General features: G+C 41.4%; 1 protein-coding gene across 4 annotated transcripts in view; it reads left to right on the top strand.

Moving 5' to 3' along the window:
• The window catches only part of MARF1 (meiosis regulator and mRNA stability factor 1), a 35,063-nt gene extending 27,864 nt beyond the window's left edge, over positions 1 to 7,199 (top strand). For all 4 annotated transcript variants that reach the window (XM_048866377.2, XM_048866378.2, XM_075132751.1 and 1 more), the window contains 6 exons: positions 431 to 661; positions 832 to 1,044; positions 1,899 to 1,959; positions 2,074 to 2,214; positions 3,589 to 3,759; positions 4,672 to 7,199. In XM_048866377.2, the coding sequence (XP_048722334.2) occupies positions 431 to 661; positions 832 to 1,044; positions 1,899 to 1,959; positions 2,074 to 2,214; positions 3,589 to 3,759; positions 4,672 to 4,907 (1,053 nt within the window). In that variant the 3' untranslated portion in view covers positions 4,908 to 7,199. The remainder of the gene's footprint in view (positions 1 to 430; positions 662 to 831; positions 1,045 to 1,898; positions 1,960 to 2,073; positions 2,215 to 3,588; positions 3,760 to 4,671) is intronic.
• The last annotated feature ends 15,907 nt before the right edge of the window (positions 7,200 to 23,106 follow it).

Genomic DNA, 23,106 nt, shown 5'->3' on the forward strand with positions numbered 1-23,106 from the left:
TTAGATTTCGTGTGTTTGTAGAACCAAAGACATTAAATTCCTTGTCTAAACTGTTTTAAAATATCAAGATTGCACGTTTAATTTATATTTTTACCTATTTCATTGCAATGGGAATCATTGGGTTTTTTCCTCCCTTTGAAATTCCTTTGTGTTTTGCCCAGAGAATTGGTGCTTTGACTTTGTCTGACTGAAAGAAAATAAATAGACCTGTAAACTGCTTTGTCCTATGGGGCACCAGAGACTATAAAACTGCTGCAGCAGAATTATTTCTAAGGTCAAAATATTTCCATGTAGAAAGCTTTTTTCTTTTACAGTTTAGATTATCTACTGGAAAATGTTCGTTAGGCCTTTTTGGGTACAAAGAATACCCATTTTATAGAACCCAGACTCATTCATTTTTCTTCTGTTTTTTAACATCAAAATTCTTCAGGCTGCTGACACAGAATCTGGTAAACAGATTCAGCTGATAAACAGAAAGTCTCTACGTACTCTGACTGCACAACTGCTGGTATTGATGATGTCTTGGGATGAAACCACCTTTCTTTCTGTTGACGAGCTTAAAAGGCATTATGAAACTATCCACAGTGCTCCCCTTAATCCGTGTGAATATGGATTTGTGACCTTATCTGAACTCCTGAAGAGTCTGCCTTACTTGGTTGAGGTATGGAAGCTAGTAGGAAAGCTGATTTGGTTTTTAGAACCATACTTAATTCACTTTATTTGGCTTTAGTTGTGATACAGTATGTGGTACTTCCTTGTACTTTCAAAGGATATTACTGTGACTAACAGAAGCATACATTTGTATGGTGACATTTCTTTGCTTTTGTGCAGGTTTTTACCAATGATGTGGCAGAAGAGTATGTGAAACTCACAAATCTGTATTTGTTTGCAAAGAATGTGAGATCCTTGCTTCACACCTACCACTACCAGCAGATCTTCCTTCATGAGTTCCCAACAGCATATAGCAAATATACAGGAGAAGTGTTGCAGCCCAAAATATATGGATATAATAGTCTAGAAGAGCTCCTGGGAGCAATTCCACAGGTCTGAAGAACGTTGTTATTGCATCATAAACTTAAGTTAATTTAAGATTCCTGAATATTTTCAGTAACAGTTTCTTAGAGCATTTAATTTAAATACATCATGCAACTGAAATTCTGCTTCATACTCTGTGTGATCTGCTGCTATAGTTACAAGGAAATTCATACTAGACATGTTACATATTTTAACAATCTCAATTCTGCTGAACTGGACTTGTCAACTGAGTGAATATGACTCTCTGTGTATTCATTGTTTGAATCGAATGCACATGTAAATAAAAATGCAGCAAAAAACTCCATAAAACCCCCACTCCTTTATGGAGCAGAAATGTTGCTAGCATCCACCAAGTGAGAATTGACTGTTCCTATAGTTGCTAAAGAGAAACAATGTAGCGCAGTTGCTGAGTTGCATATTTATTGCGCTAGGTTTACCTCCTAATATCCCAATAGCCATGTAACTTTGAACCCTTACTACTAATCTAAAAGCTATGGGAATGCCACATATTTGAATTCTAGGGTGGCATCTCAGATGTCAGCCTATTATCTTTGGTTATAAGCTTTTCAAGTAAACTAATCTTTTTGGAGAGCAATTAACAATAACAGCTCTCCAATCTGTTCTGAAAATATGGGGCTGAAAAATGCATGAGCATCAGACATCCGGTTATGCTGTTTAGCTTCTCTTTTTACTTATCAAGACAAGACTTTTAATTGAGCAATCTAATGTGAATAGTCTGGTGGGTTAGCTTGCATTCCTTTAGAAATGTTGTCATAGTGTGTGAGAAGTGGGGAGTAGTATGGGTTAGGTGTTGAGATTAGTGTGTGCGCTCTGGTTAGGTTGTACTTTTGTCTTATAAATAGGTGGTCTGGATCAAAGGACATGGGCATAAGAGAATTGTAGTACTAAAGAATGATATGAAAAGTAAGTAAGCCAATTGAACTTCATAAACCAACTATCACACTGAAGTTTACAAGTATCTTTTTAGAGGTGATCAGAGACCAATGAACTTGCCCTTTTTTTTTTTTTTTTTTGAAGCTCGTTTTAGCTCACCCAGTTTTTCCCCTGCTGATCATGTGGATGATCATGGAAATCAACTTGCTGACAATAATGGACACATTATGGAGATTCTAGGATCCACTGCGTCAATGGAATTAAAACTAGGAACACCTAGTGATGGTAATGCAAACTTAATGTGTATAATAAAGTGGTTCAGTCTTCGGAGAAATACACTGAAAGCAAAGCAGGATGGGGAAAGAGCTGTGTGACTTAGTTATTTGAAGTAAGCTTCTATGATATATGGAGTTTAAAGCTATCAGACTTCTTTCACGAAGGTCTTAGACGTACATTCCTCTTTGTGAGGAGGAGCCTGTTTCTGTGTGCTCCTCCTCACAAAGGTTTGATCTTTCAAGTTGCTGAAAATCTTTTTCAGATGAGTTCCCTTAATTCCCTTCATCTCAATGGAAGTTGAAGACAAGCTAAAGTGAGATTAAATGTAAATGACAGTGGCCCACTGGGGAATTCCACGAGCACAGGATTGTCTGTACCTTGACATGCAGCTGTAGTACTGCCTTTTTTGCATATGATTTGCAGCCTTAGCTCTCCCTTGCTGCTGCTACATCTGCTAATAGCAGTATTAGTTTTGTTGGTGTAGTCTTTTTCCAGCTGCAGGTAGCCAGGAGCCTGTGCCTTGTTGCACAGACCTTGCCATGGTTACCAATTCCTTTGTCACCTCTATGCTAGATTACTGTAATAGAATGGCCCTTGAGACAGACGCTTTAGTTGATGTTGGAAGGAACACACTAAGACTATTTCTGTGAGGAGTAGGATAATATGCCCTGAACTCATTACTGATTCAGGGTATGTCTACACTACAGACAATGCTGGCATAGCTACATTGCCATAGCTATGCTGGTATATAACCCTGTAGTGTAGATACAGCCTACACTGATGGAAGGGGTTTATCCACTGATGGATGGAAGGGGTTTATCCACCTCCCCGAGCTACAGTGGAAGCATTCTTCTGACAACATAGCTCTGCCTACACTGGGGGTTAGGTCAGCATCGCTGTGTTGGTCAGGGGTGTGGATTTTTCACACCTATGATATATTGACATAGCTACATCCAACTTTTACATGTAGACCAGGCCTCATTCAATATGCAATTAAATATGTTCTTTAAAATCTTATCTGGTTAGGATCAGTTCTTTAACAGAACATGTCCTCCTGCAATGGTTGATAGGAGCTTGGTATTTCTACATGGAAATAGTGTCTGAGTGTGGCAGCTGACTTTCTTGCTTAAAGTTCTCTTCCTCTGGAACTTACTCCCTTGCCTTTCTCTCAGGGTCCAAGCTTGGCAAACATCAGGTCATGTTACAAGGGGGAGGGGTGTGTGTCAGACTTGGGTTGAACAAATTTCAGTGTGGGTTTAGTCTATAAATCCCCTTAGAGCATTTTGGCTGCAGACTTGGCATTTACCAACTATTAATATATTTACTATGGCATTTAGATATTTAAAATTGGTGATATTTTGAAAGATCATTTAATTTTTGCAGTTTCTAATCAACCTGAACAAGAACTCCTTTGCCTCACAAATACATCACCTGTTGACCTCTTGTGTGAACCAGTTCCTTCCTGCCTACCATCCCCACAACTGAGACCTGATCCAGTCATTCTTGAGTCTGCAGACCTCATTCAGTTTGAGGAACGCACTCCACCTCTCTCTGGTAAGAGTTAATAGCCATAGGCACGTATCTGGAAGCCAGGTAAACGTTTACAGTGGCATGTAGAGTACAGACACTGCATGCACAGCTAGAATAAGTATAAATAGCAGTGTAGGTGGTAAGAGACAGGTTAGGCAAGTAGAGTACCCTGTGTGCCTGAATCCCCAGGTTATATATTCTACATGGCGCTCTCCCACATCTACACTGCTGCTTTTAGCAGTGTGGTGTCCCATTGCCTCCCCACTGCCAGAGCCTTTCCCTGCTGGAGCCTTTCACTGTTACACATAGCTACGCACACAGTGCCTGTACTCTACACCACACCCGAAGTGTAGGCGTAGCCTACATGGTACTGATCAGACTTTACTGATAACTTTTTTTAAAATTTGAAAACATCAAACAAACGGCTGATCATGATCCACTGACTTTTTGTGGATTTGCTTCCAATAAATTGCACTTTATATGGAGGTGTTCCATCTGAAGCTCTCAGTGCTTTACAAACAATATTCAACAGTGCTCTTGTGAGGGTAAATGCAGTATTTACAGGAATCACTTCCTCCTCCATCAAAATGTAGTCATCATTACAATGGCACATGGCAGTAGTTTAGCAACCTGCAGCAGCCCTTTAACAGTAATTTTACAGTACTTCACATGAAGTATTTGAGACGCTTATTGTGGTTTGTGAAGTAGACCCATTTTGCAGATAGATAAACCGAGACAAATATTTAGTGTTAAAACCAAATCTCAAATTAACAGCAGAGATGAGAACTGAACCAGAGTGCTGTGGTTCTTAAATCTGCTAGTCACACTTCCGCACAGAGAGAACTCTTATCAAATGATTTTCCTGCATAGCCATAAAAGAATCTGGTTTTGAAAGTAAAATATTTGTATATAATTTAGCTGTTACATTTATTTTAGAGATGATGATTCTAACAGAAGAAGAAAAAAACAGAATTGTTACCACAGTAGCAAAAGGAAACTTGAGCTGTGGCCCTGTGGTATCTAGTGCCACAGAGAATTCTTCAGTGCCTCCCTATCAATCTTCTGAAACTCAACTAAGCAAGGAAGCAATGGACAGCCCAGCCAAAAAGCAACACAAAAACAAAGTGAAATTGGCAGCAAACTTTTCACTTGCACCTGTAACCAAGCTTTAAATTTTCTTCTGGTGTGAAAGACAAATACTGTTGGACTCTGCACAAAAATATAGCTATTTGGTAGCCCTTATGTATTTTAATGAGACGGCCTAGAAGTCACTTAATTTGTATTTAGATGTATTCGGTGAAGTTTTTGTTCTTTTTACACTGAACACAGCTGTCAGCAGGGAAAAGTATTTTTGTTATTTTGAAAAAACTTCCAGTATTCATTAAATTATTCTTAACAAGTCGTCGTCCCCCACTGATAAACCAATGGTGTTCAGTTACAGCAAAATTTAAACTCAGCTAAAGTGGAATGGATTTTATTTTCTTTAAGCCTCATCAGTGGTGTAATCCTACATGTAGCATAATATATTCTATAGGCTGTTGCTTACTGATTGTTTCAGACAGTATTAATAAAATGCATGATCTGTCTTTAAAAGCCTGTTGAGGAATTTTAACCATTACTGGATTGGAATGACAAAGTGTGGTGGGTTTTTGATTGTACTAAGGGAAAGCTTGTGTTAAGTGCAACTTCTGGTGATTTGTAATTGCATTGTAATTCCTTTCATGTAAGATGTCTGTAGAAGATTATGTGGATTTATTGCAAAATTTGTTTTAAACGTTTTGTGAAACTTTCAGTTCCGTTGAGGAGCTTTGTAGGAAGTTGAGGATGTTTTAAGCTTCCCTTTTATGTTTAGTTCCAGTTTGACGTGGATTGGGTTAAGGAAAAAAGATTGTCTTGGTGTCATGAGTTTAAAGTAAAATGAAGACACTCTATTGTGTCTGGAAATGAGGTTACTAGGAAGATTCCAATATTTCTAAAATATGCATTTAATGCATAAATTATGGATCATAGAGCAGGTGATGTAAAGTGCTATAAGATGGAAGGTATTGATGCTATTTCCACTTGTAAGGAAAGTTCTAGCTGTATGTGGAAATGCCAAGGTTATTCTGCTTAACCTTGTTTTCTATTTTTTAAGCATGTTTGGTAAATGGGAAGCTTACTCTTCGTCACATTGTCTTTTAACTGTGTCTGTTTTTATTCTAATATTTACTTCTAGTGTTGGAAGCTATTTTCAGTTTTTTGTGGTATTTTGTGTTGGCTTTTGGAAAGGCCAGCCTTTGGAAGGAAGGTAAACCAGTGGGAATGACCTTATTTCTAGTTGGCTGAAATGTTCTGTGAGTGAGGCCTTATACCCATTTTGGGTAAACTTGGTATTTACAATGGGTTGTATTTGCCAGGCAGACTAAATTTCCTGTAAAACTGAAAGAATGTATACCTAAGGTTTTCCACTGGTTGAATGGTTTCTTTTTTAGATGGATTATATTTTGTAATGTACAAGAGTGATGGAAAGTGGGCTCAGATTTCATAGCCAGCAATTGAAAATGCCACGAAATAATGGCTATAGACAGAATTTTACAAGTCAGATTTTGTTAAAAAATCTTTTAAATATAGCCAAGTATTACCAATACTAAACTCTATAGCCATTATGAATACAGGGAAACACTTGGAAGTTTTTCTGAGCATTATGGCACAGTGTTTGAGTCCTTATTAAACCTCTACAGACATAGTGTTATAGAAAGCAAAAACAGAATGTAAATTTTTTTAGAATGCTTTTAATAATTTCATGAGTTAAATGTAATAACATCTGCTATAACCTTACATAGATTTTGTAAGGTTAACAGTGATCGTTTAGATCTTTGTTTCAGTAGTATGTGCAAAAAAATAGTAAAAGTATATTTTCATGAGATGCAATTACAAGTCATCCAAAGTGCTAAGTAAACCAAATGATGCTATAGAGGAAAAATTGAGGTACAACTCTGTACTATGTTTATGCGAATGTGGTGGTTATACCATTTATGGAGGTCAGCATATATATATGTATGTGTTTTTTTTTTGTTTTGTTTTTTTTTGATTCATGTGTAATTCTGATTAAATTGCTGTTTGAAAGTAATAGAAGAAATTTTGGGGAAGTTGTGTTCATAGAGTAACAAAATAGCCAATTGAATTACAATATATTTTTTTATCCAAAGGGTTAATTGAATGATGTGACTTACTGATTCAAAACAATTAAGACCTTGAAATTCTTTAATTTACAAATTAATTGTACTAATTTAGATTCATGTCTGTTTAAAAAAAAAGTGTCACCCTCAACTTACATGCACTATATCTTCTCAAGGTGGGAGGAGGAAGAAAAATGTTTTTCATAGCTGTCTATTTTGTTAGACACTTTCTTTTGTGACTCAAGTGCTGTTTTGTGTGTTGGGACCAAACGGTTGTGTCAATAAAATTTTCAAGCAAGCATATAACTCTTGCCTTATTTACCTAAGAACAGACAAATATCTTAGAATTCTTGCTTATTACTTTTTCCCCCACTCACACCAAGTTCAGTCATCCCGGCAAAGTAAAGCAGTAAAACATTTGTTTTGTAAAAACCCAGATTAAAACCAACAACAAACCTTCCCATGGAATTCTTTAAAATTCCAATTATATCCAATTTAGATATAAATATATTCCCTTTGAAGTTTTTGAAGAGCTGGATGAACATACCAGAAGTCCTGAAATTTTACTAGTCTGGATTTTTAAAAACATATGTTTCTTTTAATGAAACCTCCTCAAGTGTTTATATGCTATTGGCACAAAGGCTGCTTCATATGCATAATAGGTCCTGAATGAATAAGCACTACTTTCATTAATAAAGTGAGCAATTTTAGTTGCAGCTATTTAATTCAAGATTAATAGAGAACTTGTTTACCTGGGTACTGTATACAAGATGAATATCATAAATTATTGCTCTTAAATGGGGGAGAAATGAAGGGGGATAGAAGCAAGAGGATTCTCTAAAAGTGCTGTTGTAGTTTAATGAAAACTGCAACCTCTGTTCCATAATTACAATCACATCTCCTCTTTTTTTAGGGTTGCCAACCCTCCCAGTTTTGCCAGGAGTCTCCTGGAATCAGGCTCTATCGCCTGGAGGCTACTGAAGCCAAACCGGGAGATTTTAGGCTGCTAAAAGTCTGGCGGCGCAGCGGGGCTAAGGCAGGCTCCCTACCTGCCCTGGCTCCACGCAGCTCCCAGAAGTGGCTGGCACATCCCTGCTGCCCGGGAGTGGGGGAGGCAGGGGGCTCCGCACGCTGTGCCCCTGTCCGGAGCACCAACTCCGCAGCTCCCATTGGCCAGAAACTGCAGTCAGTGGGAGCGGCGGAAGCAGTGCCTGCAGGCAGGGGCAGTGTGCGGAGCCCCCTTCCCTCCTCCTTCAGGAGCCAGACATGCTGGCCACTTCCAGGAGCAGTGTGGGGCCAGGGTAGACAGGGAGCCTGCCTTAGCCCCGCGGCGCCACTGATCGGGAGCCGACCGAGGTAAGCGCCACCCAGCCAGAGCCCGCACCACTCACACCCTCCCACACCACAACCCTCTGAGCCCCTTCCAGAGCCCTCACCGCCTCCTGTACCCTGCCTCCCAGCCCTGAGCCCCTTCCTACATCCAAACTCCCTCCCAGAACCCACCACACGATCCATTGTCTGCAGCCAAGCTCTAAGATACAACCGCATTTGCTCCAACCCCTCAGATAGACAAACATCTACAAGATCTCTATCAAGCATTCTTACAACTACAATACCCACCTGCTGAAGTGAAGAAACAGATTGACAGAGCCAGAAGAGTACCCAGAAGTTACCTACTACAGGACAGGCCCAACAAAGACAATAACAGAACGCCACTAGGCAACACCTTCAGCCCCCAACTAAAACCTCTCCAGGATCATCAAGGATCTACAACCTCTCCTGAAGGATGATCTCCCCCCACTCTCACAGATCTTGGGAGACAGGCCAGTCCTTGCTTACAGACAGCCCCCCAACCTGAAGCAAATACTCACCAGCAACCACACAACAAAAACACTAACCCAGGAACCTATCCTTTCAACAAAGCCCATTGCCAACTCTGCCCACATATCTATTCAGGGGCCACCATCATAGGACCTAATCACATCAGTCACACTATCAGAGGCTCGTTCACCTGCACATCTACCAATGTGATATGTGCCAGCAATGCCCCTATGCCATGTACGTTGGCCAAACCAGACAGTCTCTACGTAAAAGAATAAATGGACACAAATCAGAGGTCAAGAATGATAACATTCAAAAACCAGTTGGAGAACACTTCAGTCTCCCTGGTCACTCGATTACAGACCTAAAAGTGGCAATACTACAGCAAACAAACCTTCAGAAACAGACTCCGAGATACTGCTGAATTGGAATTAATTTGCAAACTGGACACCATTAAATTTGGCTTGAATAAAGACTGGGAGTGGAGGGTCATTACACAAAGTAAAACTATTTCACCATGCTTATTTTTCCCCCTACTGTTACTCACACCTTGTCAACCATTGGAAATGGGCCATCCTGATTATCACTACAAAGGGTTTTTTTCTCCTGCTGATAATAGTCGCCTTAACTGATCACTCTTGTTAGAGTGGGTATGGCAACACCCATTTTTTCATGTTCTCTGTGTGTGTGTGTTTATATATATATAAAATCTTCCTACTGTATTTTCCACTGCATGCATCCGATGAAGTGGGTTTTAGCCCACGAAAGCCTATGCTCAAATAAATTTGTAAGGTGCCACAAGTACTCCTCCTTTTTACAGCTTAACATGTAACTTAACTTCAGCAGACAAGTGTTTGATTTTTTGGTTTTACATTATCTTGTTTTAACCACTTCCCTTGTTTCATTTTCCCCTTGTCACCCTCTTTTTTTCTTGCTAAATAAGTCTTTTCATAGAATCTCTATTTGTATACATCAGTAGGCTATAAATTTAATAATTAAGAAGCAAGCCATTGGAAGTGTTTGAGAAATATAAATTGCTAGGTTTGCCTGCTTTACATCTTACAAGAGTATAAGATGTAATATGGAGTAGTCTTTGGTTTCATTTAACTTTTTGTTCTGGTTTGACTACTATTTGTGGGGAAGGGTAAAAATGCAAAGAGGTATTGGGGAAGAATTTGGGAGTGAAAACTGGTTTCTAAATGAAGAACACCAAAGCACAGGGGCATGAAAAATCACAAATTTACACTTGAAAGTAAGTATCTGGTGCTCAATATACAATACACAGCTGATCATGAAATTCCTCCCTCTGGAGGGGTTTAATGCTTTATTGCTTCTGTAGGCTGAGTGCATTGTACACACCAAGGGCTCATTGCATTCCTCCATTTCCTCCCCTCACAAGATCCCGGTCTCACTCTCCCATGTCACTTTATTCAAGGGACCCTCCCCCCCCCCCCCCCCCGGCAAATCCCTCCCATCCCTCATGCAAGGGTCTCTGTATTCCCTCTCCCAATCTTCATTTTCCGACCTGGGTACTTGCTTTTCCTTCCCTATCTCCCTTCCCCCAAACTATCCTTGCTTTCTTCATCACCCCACAGCCCCTCTACTCCTTGCTTTCCCTCATCATTAAGTCCATGTGCTCCCTGGGTTCCTGCTCCCCTTAGCATTAGCACCTTGCCTTTCCCCCAGGGCCATGCTTCTACCACCACTATTGCTACTAGGTTCTCTCCAGCTCCCTACTTTTTCTATCTCCACTGTCCCCTCAGCCTGCTACTTTCTCCACCACTACTTTCCCATCCCTCTGGTTTCTGCTGTTCCTCATCTCCTCCCTCTCCACCCCCTACTCGTTTTGCCTTCTTCCCCTAAGTCACTGGTTCCTCCCTGTAAGTCCTTCTTTCTGCTAGACTCCAGGTCACAGAAATTTCCCCTGTGACAGATTAAGCTGCTGCCTCTCATGGAAGCAGCAGGGCAGAGAAATTCCTCTTCTGGAAGCATCAGAAAGTCATGGAGCCATAATATTCCTCTGATTTGGGCACATCTGGTGTTCCGAGTTGCACAAAAAATAATAGGGTTGTGTCCACTGATGCCTAGAACATTCCTTGACATTTTGGAATTGATTGGATATGGTGTTCAAAAGTTATTACATTATAGACCAGCAGAAAAATACCATCAAGTTGAGGGTTAGACCACACTTTGCCTGGCTAAATATTGTCCTCACCACTAACCAAAACGTCATTTTGGATACTCCATGGCAACATATAAAAAAGATTTGGATGCATTTTTAATGAGATGTGGTGGGGTCACTGCCCCTGGATTGATAATCAGTCTGTAGGTGATAATCCTGCACCCTGGATGCTCCTGGTCTGGTCAAATGATTTCTCATCTCCTGAAGTTAGTCACAGAGCCACATTCATAAGACAAATTTGAACCTAAATCATAGACTATGTAGTGGAATTTGTAATATACTTTGCACAGTCCTGTGTGGGTTTTGTGTGTGGGTTTTTTTGTGTGTGTGTGTGCTTGCCAGAAACTCTTCCCTTAGATTATAAAGGTCCTTCCTGAGAGGTGGTGTGGGGGAGATTTTTTTTTTAAGGCAAACTAGCTGCTTAACTCCCCTTTATGCTCTTGAAAACTCCTCTTACAACCAGAGTTCAGGCTTCACCCTCTTATTCATGTGACTTTATTCAAAACTGGACTCAGATTGACTTGATAATGTCATTTGCACATATCAAAAAGTTTCCAACATACCATGGGGTCACTATTTTATGAATACATAGCACAGTGCACTTGACTTGTTGCCTAAAACACGGACAAATTTGCACACAGTCATTCCTGAGCTTAATATTTTCTCATAGTAATCTTTTAATTATTCCTAGACAAATACTGGAGCATCGTTTAATGCTCTGTGAGCCCTGGGTCCTGAAGCCCTAGACCAGGGGTGGCCAACCTGTGGCTCCGGACCTGAATGCGGCTCTTCAGAGGTTAATATGTGGCTCCTTACCTAGGCACTGTTTCTGGGGCTGGAGTTATAGATGCTAACTTTCCAATGTACTGGGAGTTGCTCACTGCTCAACCCCATGCTCTGCCCCAAGCCTTGCCCCCACTCCACCCCTTCTCCCAAGGCCCTGCCCCTTCCCCTGAGCCTGCCATGCCCTCGTTTCTCCGCCCCCCCCCCCAGCTTCCTGCACACGTGAAACAGCTGATTGCAGTGGGCGGGGGCAGGGGGGACTAGGTGCTGATTGTTGGGGGCTGTCGGCAGGCAGGAGGTGCTGGGGGCTGGAGAGCGGATGGGGAGCTGCTGACGTGTTACTGTGGCTCTTTGGCAATGTACATTGGTAAATTCTGGCTCCTCAGGCTCAGGTTGGCCACTCCTGTCCTAGACAGTAGAGAGGTCACTATTGACACCTGTTGGTGAATAGGGAGAAGAGCTGCCTAGAGCTGCTTGAGAACTCCATGTGGACCGAGGCTTCAGAGGGGAGGGCGCTCTTTGCTGGCATCTGTTGGTTGGCATGGGGAAATTACTGCATGGGGTAGGCCTTATGGGACAGTTGGGAGAATTTTGATTAACGGACAGTTAAGTGTTTGAGTTTGAGGGGCAATAAATGCTATTGTCAACTGTGGAAATGACAGGACAAGAGAACTACACCAAAGGTCCCCGGTGTGAGGGGTCTCCCTGGCCACCACTGCAGGCAGGTATAGTTGGGTAAGATCCTGGACAGGGCTACCAGGAAAGAGCGGGAAATAGGAAAAGGGGCTCCTGCCTTGTTCTGGGAGAGTGCCTTTTTGGTGGCAAGGACTTTTTTACGAATCCTTTCTACCTCTGATCCCTTGCTAAAGGCTTGGCACAGAGGCAGCTTCAAGACAGTGGATAGCTTGGAGGTAGCAGACTGAGCTGAGGTGGATCTGAGGCGATGGGCTGAGCTGAAACAGATTTGAGGCAATGGGCTGGGCTGAGCTGAGGTAAATTTGAGGCAAGCGGCTGAGCTGAGCTGAGCTGAGCTGAGGCGGCACTCAGACCGGTGACGACACTGAGGTGACTTGGACTGAATCTGCGGAGAGCAGCAGCCTACCTGAGGGACTCCGCTGCAGGCCTTCCTACCCAGCAATCAAAGCTGACATCGCTTCAGTCGGGTTAGGTGGTGGAGCCTCCGGAGCATCCCAGTCAGCTGCCAAATCCTTGGACCTGCCAGAATCCTTGGACTTCTGTAGCCCTGGACAGCGAACTGTGAGTGGGGAGCTGGGGAGGAGGGAAGTGTCCAGAATGCATTAGCCTCCCACCACTGCAAGAGCGGGATTGAGGTTGGGACTGTTGTTAGGATGCCCTGGGCAGCGGAGTCTTATCTAATAGACACTGTTAATTTGTTAATTGTTGGCTTTCCCAAGTTTATTCTGTTGTCCCCACACGCGCCCCTGCCCCCAATGCATTCTCTTTGTTTTAAACCCCTGGACGCAGTGCTTGAGAATGGGGGAGTATTGCCCATGAAGGGTGCCTAGGCTGGGGTGGGGTGGATATATAGTTTCCCAGGTTTCAGGGTGGGGGCCTGAGCCAGTGTTTAACTCCTCAGAAGGAACCCTTACAAAATGGAACCTGGCCCTTTTGCTGCTGAGAGTACCTGGCAGAAAGATTGCGGATGCATTTTCATTATTTTATGCATAAATGCATTTTATGCATTTTCATCATTTTATGGTTGGCTTTTCATGTGTACCACAGCTGTTAATGTGATACGGATGTATAAGTACAGTAGAGAGAAATGCTTTAGAACTTGGGTGGCTCTTGACTGATGTCTTACCAGTATCTATAGTGCCAAGTGTATGTATTGCCAGTTTCCTTTCCTATAAATGCTATTGTATTATAGTAATGTGGCGCACTTTGATTTATTGGACGAGCCACTCAGGCCACCTCTCTGGAGGATCACCCACTGGCATGGGTGGTTTGTGAGAGCAGCATCTGTCTTATGACTGGTCAGTTTAAGGGCTGCCAGTGCCAGATGCTCCCCATTGGGGGCAGAAGCACCCGCTGCAGTTTCATTGGAATCAGAAGCACCCATTGCAGTTCCAGTCAAAAAAGTTTTTCCTTCCCTTTTCTTGATGTGGTTTGTTCATTGCCACTAAAAGAATGTTAAGGTTATAATGTTAGGACTTTGCATCGTGTCTCTTGAAGACCTTTGATTCTACCCTTTGAGCAAAGAATGGAACTTGCTGGTGCGCTTCGCCTTCCTTGAGCCATTTGGTAGGCTTGGCTAAAAGTAGTGGTAAGCTGTAAGAGTTTGACGTAGGAGATATGCTGTACCAATTGCGTTTCATAGAGGTCATTTTATGTTGGTGGTAGTCCAGTGTGGTAGCAGTACACTAACAGGAACCTTTAATTTATATTCACCTCAAACAGAGGACCAGGAGTGAGTTAGGCCAGGATCTCCAAGTGAGGATTAGGATACTGGACTTTAAGAATTAAGCATTAGGACTAGGAATCACAAGACTTGTGCAATATTTCTCACTGTTAAAGACTTCTGTTGTGCTATTTGACTGCTATAGGCTTTGGGTAAGTGGCTTAATATATCTGCATCTAGTTCCTTATCTGTGAAATAGAGATAAAATGTACCTGTTAATAAACTGAAGGGATTCAGAGAAGAGCAACAAAATAACCCAGGAAGCTAGTCAGATTGACTAATGAGTAAATATTAAATAAATCTATTTCAGTATTGTGGGTAGCGGTGGGTGAAATTGTACATTTGAATACTAAGTTTGCTAAAAAAATGCAGTTTCAGGGCAAATAATGTTGGCCAAATAAAATAATGAAGAAAAATTTAAAAAGAAGAAATGGTTTGTTTTTAACATTTTCAGAATGAAACATTTCAACTTTGTTTCAAAATAATGTTTTGTTAAGAAATTTAGCCAGATTCTTTTACAAAATTTTTAAAAGATAAAAACACCTGAAAACGTAATACAACAAAACAAAACAAAAAACCCTCAATTTCAGGTTTAGCAAAACATTTAATTCAACCCAAAACAATTTTTCCCAATTTTTAATTTCATCAAGAAAAGCAAAAAAACTCTGTTTCAGTTTGAAACTAAATGGGGTGTTTGTTTTTTTTGTGGGGGAGAGGGGAGAAATCAGTATGGCCACCAAACCAAAAAGTTAAGTATTTGCTTAGCCCTAATCATGGGCTAAGATAACTAAAGGAAGGACAAAAATCTACAAATAAGAACAGAGAAGTTTTTAGTGTGGTATGTGGCAGTTTTATTAGGGGTAGTAAAAATTAAGGTGAGAGGGAATATTAAGCTAAATATCAGAAAAAAACTTTATGAAAGTGAGGTCTTAGGCTTTTGAAGATCCATCACTTGGAAATCATACAACTAGGCAAAACCATTAGAAAATGTGCTCTTGGGAACAATTCTTCATTGGCAAGAAGGTATACATAGTTATGGTTTTGGCCTTCACAACATCCCCTGGCAAAGAGTTCCACAGGTTGACTGTGTGTTGTGTGAAGAAGTACTTCCTTTTTTTTTTTTTTGTTTTAAACCTGCTGCCTATTAATTTCATTGGGTGATCCCTAGTTTTTGTGTTATGTGAAGGAGTAAATAACATTTCCTTTTTCACTTTCTCCACACCAGTCAAGATTTTATAGACCTCTTGTCAAATCCCCCCAGTCTTTTTAATCTCTCCTCCAGAGGTAAACTGTTCCATACCCTTAATCATTTTAGTTGCCCTTCTCTGTACCTTTTCCAATTCAAAAATATATATTTTTATATGGGGCTTCCAGATCTGCACACGGTATTCTTGTGGCCATTTGGTGCATATATCATCTGTTTTGATGATGCCACATTGAACTAGTCCCTTGTTCAGTATCACAGGGGTTAGAACAATACAAAGTCAGAGGCATTTCAGACTGTTCATATAGCTCTCAAAGAGTATTAGCGTATGCTATGCAATAGGCATAGAAATTTCAAATCAGCCTTTTTGGACTAAAATGGCATACAAAAAAGGAATCCAGTCAGGAGATCTGTTTTCTGCAAAAAGAGAGAAAAGAATACATAATGTTTTGTCATCAATGTAGGTAGAATGAGGTCTTTAACTCACAATGAATTTAGGATTAGCTAAAATCATCTCTCTGCTGTCTTGAGGTTTCGCAAGCTGCTCTGCAATTAGCTAAAGCAGCAATCACCTAGGAAGCCACAGCCCTAAAATGAACCCTCCCCCACAAGACAGCAATTACTTAATCAGGTTTTGCTACACATCTCACAGATTCACATAGTGCAGACTTTCTCACATTCCCTACCATTGGGCAGTATGTGACTAAGCACAGAAACGCTTCAGCACAAAGTTGTTTGCAGACTAAGATGACTGGAAAAGAGAACTGATGGGACTAATATACAAAGTTTCCAGCTCCATGTGTAAAGTGCTTCATGCAGATGGCAACTGATGCATCAGTTCCCTGTGCGTGTTCTGGTAGGTCATCACTGTAGATTGTATATCCTTTGACTTTTGTAGAATCAGGGGGCAGGGCCAGATTAAGACTTTTAGAGGCCCTAAGCACTGAAAAGATTATGGTGCCCCCCCATGTAATTAAAAATAAAAACAATACTACACCGTAAAATAAAATTTTATTTTTCGAAATGACACAAAACTTACATGTGTGCTGAAATTAAAATAGCTTCTTTCTAGATTTTCTGATAACAAAATTCTGGATAAGTTCATCGAAGCTGACTCGATGAAGCATGTCCATTTCCATATGCAATAGGGAAAGTGAATCAAGTCTGTCCTGACACATTGTTGTTCTCTGAGGGTTTTTTATTCTTTTCAGCTGAGACAAAGAGCGTTCTGCGGAGCAGTTAGTAATCATCAATGTTAGAAAAATACGTAGTGCGATCTCTACATTTGGAAATACACATTGTATTCCGTCTTTCAGTATTGTGTCATGAAGATCAATGTGACTGAATTTAATTTTTCCTGTTTCATTAAACTTTGCACACATATAACAGTGGAACTGCCGTACTTCTCCACAGAGATTCATGTTCAAGTCAACAGGGATTGAGTCAACTAGCTTTTGGGAACCTTGTGAATATTGTTCGTCAGAAAAGTCCATATCGTTTAGAAAAGAAAATCTACTTGATGCTTCTTTGTACGCTTCACCTCTCCTCTTCATATGAGCTTCAAGTGTATCAATTATAAGATAGTAAATAGATACATGAAATTTTTCTCCAGGATTCAATGCTGTTTCTGTTGTACTGCTATCATTTGCTTGTTTTTTCCTGATTTGCTTGCGGGACTGGGCTTCTTTGTAGTTAGTATCAGGCAAGATATCTTTTGATATGTTTTAAATCTTTCGAAATCATTCATCAAAGTGTGTAAGTGGTCTGCTAATGATTGATAGAGGTCTGCACATGTTTTCAAATCCAATTCTTTTTCTTGGAGAGCTTGACTTGTGTGGTAAAAGTGTTGTGATTTGTCTTCCGCTATACTTTCTAATGCATCCACAATCTTTGAGTAAGACTCCAGAATTGCACTTGTTGCCACTGCATGTGCCTTCCAGCGAGTATTAGAAATTTCAACACACGATCATTGCCCAAATATGTTTTAAGAACTACCCATCGGTGTGTTGAGGCAGAGAAAAATGTATAAAGTAACTGGACTATTGAGAAAAAACTTACTGCCACCGGACAAAAATCAACAGCACTGCAGCCAACAAGATTAAGGGAGTGTGCAGCACGTGGTATGAATATGGCATATTTGTTCTGTTCTAAAAGCTTCTTCTGCATTCCTTGATAACACCCTGACATGTTGGCAGCGTTGTCATAAGATTGACCTCTGCACTTTGAGAAATCTGTTTTGCAAACTTGGCACAGATAAGGCAGTACTTGATTTGCCATTTCTTCACCAGTGTGGCTTTTCAAATTGAGGAATGTTATAAATCGTTCAGCTGGTTTTCCATCTGTGGGAGACATATATCTTAGTACAATACTCAATTGCGCAATATGTGAAAGATCAGGTGTAGAGTCGACAGAGAAACTGAAGTACCCAGCAGTACTTACTTCATCCACAATAGCTGAACGAACTTTGCCACTCATTAGACCAATGAGTTCATCACATATTGTCTTGGATAAGTTTGATGGGTTACTTTTGCTAGCATTCCCATATTTTGAGATATGGCCTGCTAAAAATGGGTCAAACTGAGCCACAGTACATGACAGGATCTGATTTCCTCGCATTATTTTGATCTACGTTAGTAGGACGCCCCCCTGGTTTAGGTGGGGATAAATAATAAAAAGAGAACAGAAAAACGGGGGAAGAGTGTGTAGTGGAGTGTAAGGAAGTCTAACAAAGTTCTGATTTTTCCCATGATGACTACTTTGACGCTTTTTTAAAAATATCAAATTTTTTCAAAAAAAATCTTTTTTTTTGGTGCCCCCTGCTTTGCTGGTGCCCTAAGCATGTGCTTAGTCTGACTATTGGGTAATCCAGCCCTGGAATCAGGCCTGTAGCTATTTGCAATCTTTGCATGGAAAATGCTATCGAAGCACGACTAATAGTTTATTTATTAACATATTAGGGCTACAGATTGAAATCGATAAAGATTGTGACCAAAAATTGACTTCTGCAGCCAACATACATTTTTGTTGACTTGTTAAAATGTGCCCATCACGGTCTTTGTCTGCACATGCATACATTAACAATCAATAAAGGATTAAATGTACGCACAAACCCCTATGTGTATGAAATTTACCTCAAATCTGCCATCGTGTTCACAGCCCCTTCAAATGAGCTCTTTCATTCTGTTAAAATGTTGAGATTTAAAATGAGCGTTTGTAAATTACAATAAAATTTGGTCTCCTGTTTCCGCTAAAACAAGCTTTGTCACTTTGGTTATGCTGATGTAGATATTGCTGTCTTATTGTTCAGAAGGAACATTCTTTTTTGGAATTCCTGTGGGAGCTGTAATATACTGAACCAACTTGCATCCAATATATAATCTCCCCATGTTCCTGCTTTTATTTAATATAAGTAAGTTCATAGTGGACTGTGCACCTTCATCATTTAGCGGTGTCATGTGCTATCCATAGGAAAATAACGTTATAGCCGCAGTCTCTCTTACTTTTTATACTTGGCAGTATGAGCTCTTCTATTTTCCCCACATGGCCAGAACTCCCCAGTCAAACCACTATGTCTAATTTCGTGGAGCATATTTCTTCTATATTTATAGTATTTTATAAAGGCAGCTTTGTTTACCTGCTGATATTGGACTAGGTTTGGCATCTTTGTTTCTAGACTCTTAAAGGGACACGAGCAAGTAGTCTAGGTCAAAAAGTATGTGATGTTAAAGAAATTTAAATAAATGGGATACCATAATTAAGATGAGCAAATTGGCTTTGTCTAATTTAAAATCACTCACACACAAGTTGTCTTGAAAACTCCACTCTTAGTAATTATTGGGTTCACTTTCTGTTCAGTAGACTTGTAATTTGGCAAGTGATAGAGAATTGGCTAAAGTACTAACAGGATAGTTTTTATAGGCTTAGAAAAAGCATAATGAAGTGGAGAGAAGGATGCTCGTCTCAGTGTTGAGGAAATATGGAGTGTCTGATTTAATAACTTTGGTGAATGCATTATATAGATCACCTAAAACAATCACCTGAACATAGTTTTAGAATGACAAGTCCCTTTGAAGTGAAAGTTGGACTGCATCTGGGGCCAGCCCTCAGTCCTCTGCTGTTTCTTATATTGATGGACTATGTCAACAGGAAGATCCCAATGGGAAAAGGTGAGAGACTGCAGATAAAAGATGCAGATAACATAGCAATAACTGCTTCCTCAAAAGAAGTCCTAGAGGAAATAGTAAACTAGTGCTATGACCAGCTAAATAGGCCTGGGATGAAATGAGCATGACTAAGACTGAGTGTGTTAGTAAAGGTGCCACAAGGAAATTGGATATGTAGAGGTTAATGGAGTACAGCTAAACCAGGCTGACCAGTTTAAGAACCTTGGTGGTTGGGTTACAGAAGATGGTGAGCTTAAATGTGAGATATAGTCCAAACTGGGAAGTGCTGGAAGAGTGTGGAATAACATCTCGAGTGTTGTCTGACAAGCATATGCCACTGAAACGGAAAGCCCAACTGTGTAGAACAATGTTTCAGAGTAACAGCCGTGTTAGTCTGTATTCGCAAAAAGAAAAGGAGTACTTGTGGCACCTTAGAGACTAACCAATTTATTTGAGCATAAGCTTTCGGTGCAAAAGCATAGGTGGTAAAGAGATTGCAGGTTCAATGTCAGCAGGTGTTTGAGATAAGATGTCTTTGCTCTATAAAAGGAGTTACACAAAGAGACAGATTTCTAAATTAAGGTATTAGGATGGAAGTTAAAGTTCATGTTGTGGCTGACAAAATCCAGGAAGCATGACTTCACTGGTTTGGACACATACATTATTTTCACCAGGTTCTCTTCATTCATCTGTAACAGCAGAGGGTGGTAGAAAAGAAACCCTGAGGAAGCAATGGATAAATTGCATCAGAGAAGATGGTAAGCAGGTGGACCTTGGACAGATGAAGATGGCACATGACCCAACTCCAGATGATGAGATAAGGGGAAGAAGTGAACAGAGAAGGAAAGAGGCAGGAGTAAATAAATCAGATAGAAATCTAGGTGGTAAAGGAAATGGGGTCGAAATGGCAGAAGGAAAGACGCAGGGGGAGTATGCATGTGCATTAAGTAGGTCACCCACTTTTGCCATCTACTTTAGGCGTCTGGGATCTTCTATCCATAATACGTAATATACATTTCCTTTTTAGCTAGAAAAACATTTCTTGTTTTATTTTTTAAGTGAATCACCCTTTGAAGGAAATGAGTTAAAATTATGCAGAAATAAGGTTCACAGACTCAACTAGTGTGCAACCTCCAACTCCATGTTTCCTCCATTTCTACGGATAGTAAACTATATAGGCATCTAGCATCAAAGGCATCTCTATGGCTTAACTTAGCTAGTTAAACCAAAGTATAGCAAACCAGTGCATTGTGCCTGTAGAAAACTCCCACTAGCAAGGAAACTCAAACACAAATAGTAAAGCTGAAAAGGAAATAATCATGAAAGTAATAGAAATGATAGTACCAGAGTCTCCCTGGAGTTGTCTTCAAGGCTGCATATAAGCACTTTGAGCCCAATTCTCCCCTCACACCAGTTTTACAGGTGAATTCTGTTGACTTCAATGGGTTTACTCCAGTCTTGAGCTGCTGAGAGCAGAATTTGGGTCTTTCTGTTTGGATCAGAGCCAAACTGGTTAGATTACAGATTAAGTGCTCTTTAATAGTCAATTGGGTGGTCAAATAATTCACCATGAAAGTGCCACTTGAGGCCACTTATGAACTGCAAATAACAGATATCTGTTAAAACATGCTCACTGTAGTAGTGGGATTTTGTGTGTCACCAATTTCAGTTCTAATCTAACCAATGTGTGTGTGTTTCTTTGAGGCTTTCCAGGGCGGTCAAAGTACTTTTGGGGCTTCTGGTAAGGATCCCTGTTTCATGATCCCATGAGCCTATTTGACTGATTTATATTAGCCCTCAGTGGTACCTGTACACGTCACAGCAAAGTTAGAGAAAGACTCTAGAAAGTTTGCTCCAGTACAGGTAGCCAGTGGTGAGCTGGAGCCGGGTCGCGCAAACCGGTTGTTAACCCACTTCTCTGCAGGGGGCGCTGAGCCGGGAAGTGATGTAATTCCTCCTCCAGCCACTGTGGGTGCTGCGCTGCAGGAGCCATCTGTGCTGCCGCCTGGCCCTGGACACGAGCCCTGTTGCTGCTGGGGCTCCTGCTGCTGCCTGGTGGGTCCCCGGCTGCTCTGCTGGGCCTGGGCTGTGTATTGCTGCTCTCCCAGTGAGTACCCACCACCCTGCCCGCAGCCAGCCCCTGTCTCCAGCCACCCCCTGCTGCACCCCCTGCCCTGCCCGCACCAGCCCCTGCCACACCCCGCCCTGCCTGCAGCCAGCCCCTCTCTCCAGCCAGCCCTGCACCCCCCTTCCCTGCCTGCAGCCAGCCCCTGCCCTGTCTCCAGCCAGCCCCACACCCCCTTGCCTCCAGCCAACCCCACACCCTCCTGTCTCCAGCCAGTTCCCCACCCCCTGCCCTGCCCTGCCCGCAGCCAGCCCCACACCCCCTTGCCTCCAGCTAGCCCTGCCCCACGCCCCGTCTGCAGCTGGCCCCATGTCCACTGGTGCCCTGCAGTTCCTAGGGCAGTAACCCTGCACACCTGCTTCAATGAGGGGGGCAGGGGGCAGCTGGGACCCACACATGTGCACACCCTAGGGTGACCAGACAGCAAGTGTGAAAAATCAGGACAGGGGGTAATAGGAGCCTATATAAGAAAAAGACCCCAAAACCGGGACTGTCCCAATAAAATCGGGACATCTGGTCACCCTAGCACACCCCCAGGGTGTGGGGGGACCCACACATGTGAAACGGAGCTCATTTCTAGTTCAGGCCCATCTTTTTAAAAAAGAACTTTAGGCAGGGTTAACATACTTCGAATTTTCCCGGACAGGTCAGGCTTTTTGGTTCTTAAATCGCCATCCGGGAGGAAAATACGGATGTATGATAACCCTGTTGGTTCAAAAAATACATACTGGGGCACATCCCTTAGATCAGAACTTTTTATAGGGAACCGGTTGTTAAGATTTTGGCAGCTCATCGCTGCAGGTAGCTGCTGTGTAGGTGTCCCCAAATGCCTCTATCATTACCTTGCAGTTCTGAGCCACACTTGAACAATAACTGCTGGACATGACAAGCTTGGTAATACATCTGTGTCAGCAATGTCTGTTTCAGACTGTTAAAGCATTGTATCTCATTTCCACTTCAGACCAAATGCACTTTGAACTTAGTTTCCGAGAGGACACCCAACTAACACCCTCCTAATTGTCCTCTTCATAGTAAAATATTTTAAATATTTTAAACTAATTTGAGAGTTACTTCTCCAAATCGATCCTGAGGCCTGAGAAATTAAGTGTTTTATTGTGGCAGTGCTCGATGAGAGTGAAAGGAGGGCTGGAATGTTTAGTCCCTGTCTGAGAGGCTGGAGTTCTGATTTCTGGGAAAGCTCAGCAACTTCACTGCTGTGGCAGATCTAGGTTAATCTAGAGCTGGGTGAATGCTGCTAAAAAGGATATTCTGGGACTACTTATTTGGATTTTTAAATTATTCCATGTTGTGTTCATGCCCCGCGCTTTCCATGAATATTCTAGCAAACAGGCAGGAAACCTCATGGAAATAGCAAATATTAAGTGAGCAGTAAGTGATTATTGCACAATATTTATGGAGAGCATAGTTTTAATTTGCAATCATGAACATTAATTCATACTGCAAACCTAATTCTCGTTCAATCAGGGAAGAGAAACCTGCAAAAGATCTTATATGT

Source organism: Caretta caretta, chromosome 10 (assembly GCF_965140235.1).
Source record: "Caretta caretta isolate rCarCar2 chromosome 10, rCarCar1.hap1, whole genome shotgun sequence".
Classification (NCBI taxonomy): Eukaryota; Metazoa; Chordata; order Testudines; family Cheloniidae; genus Caretta; species Caretta caretta.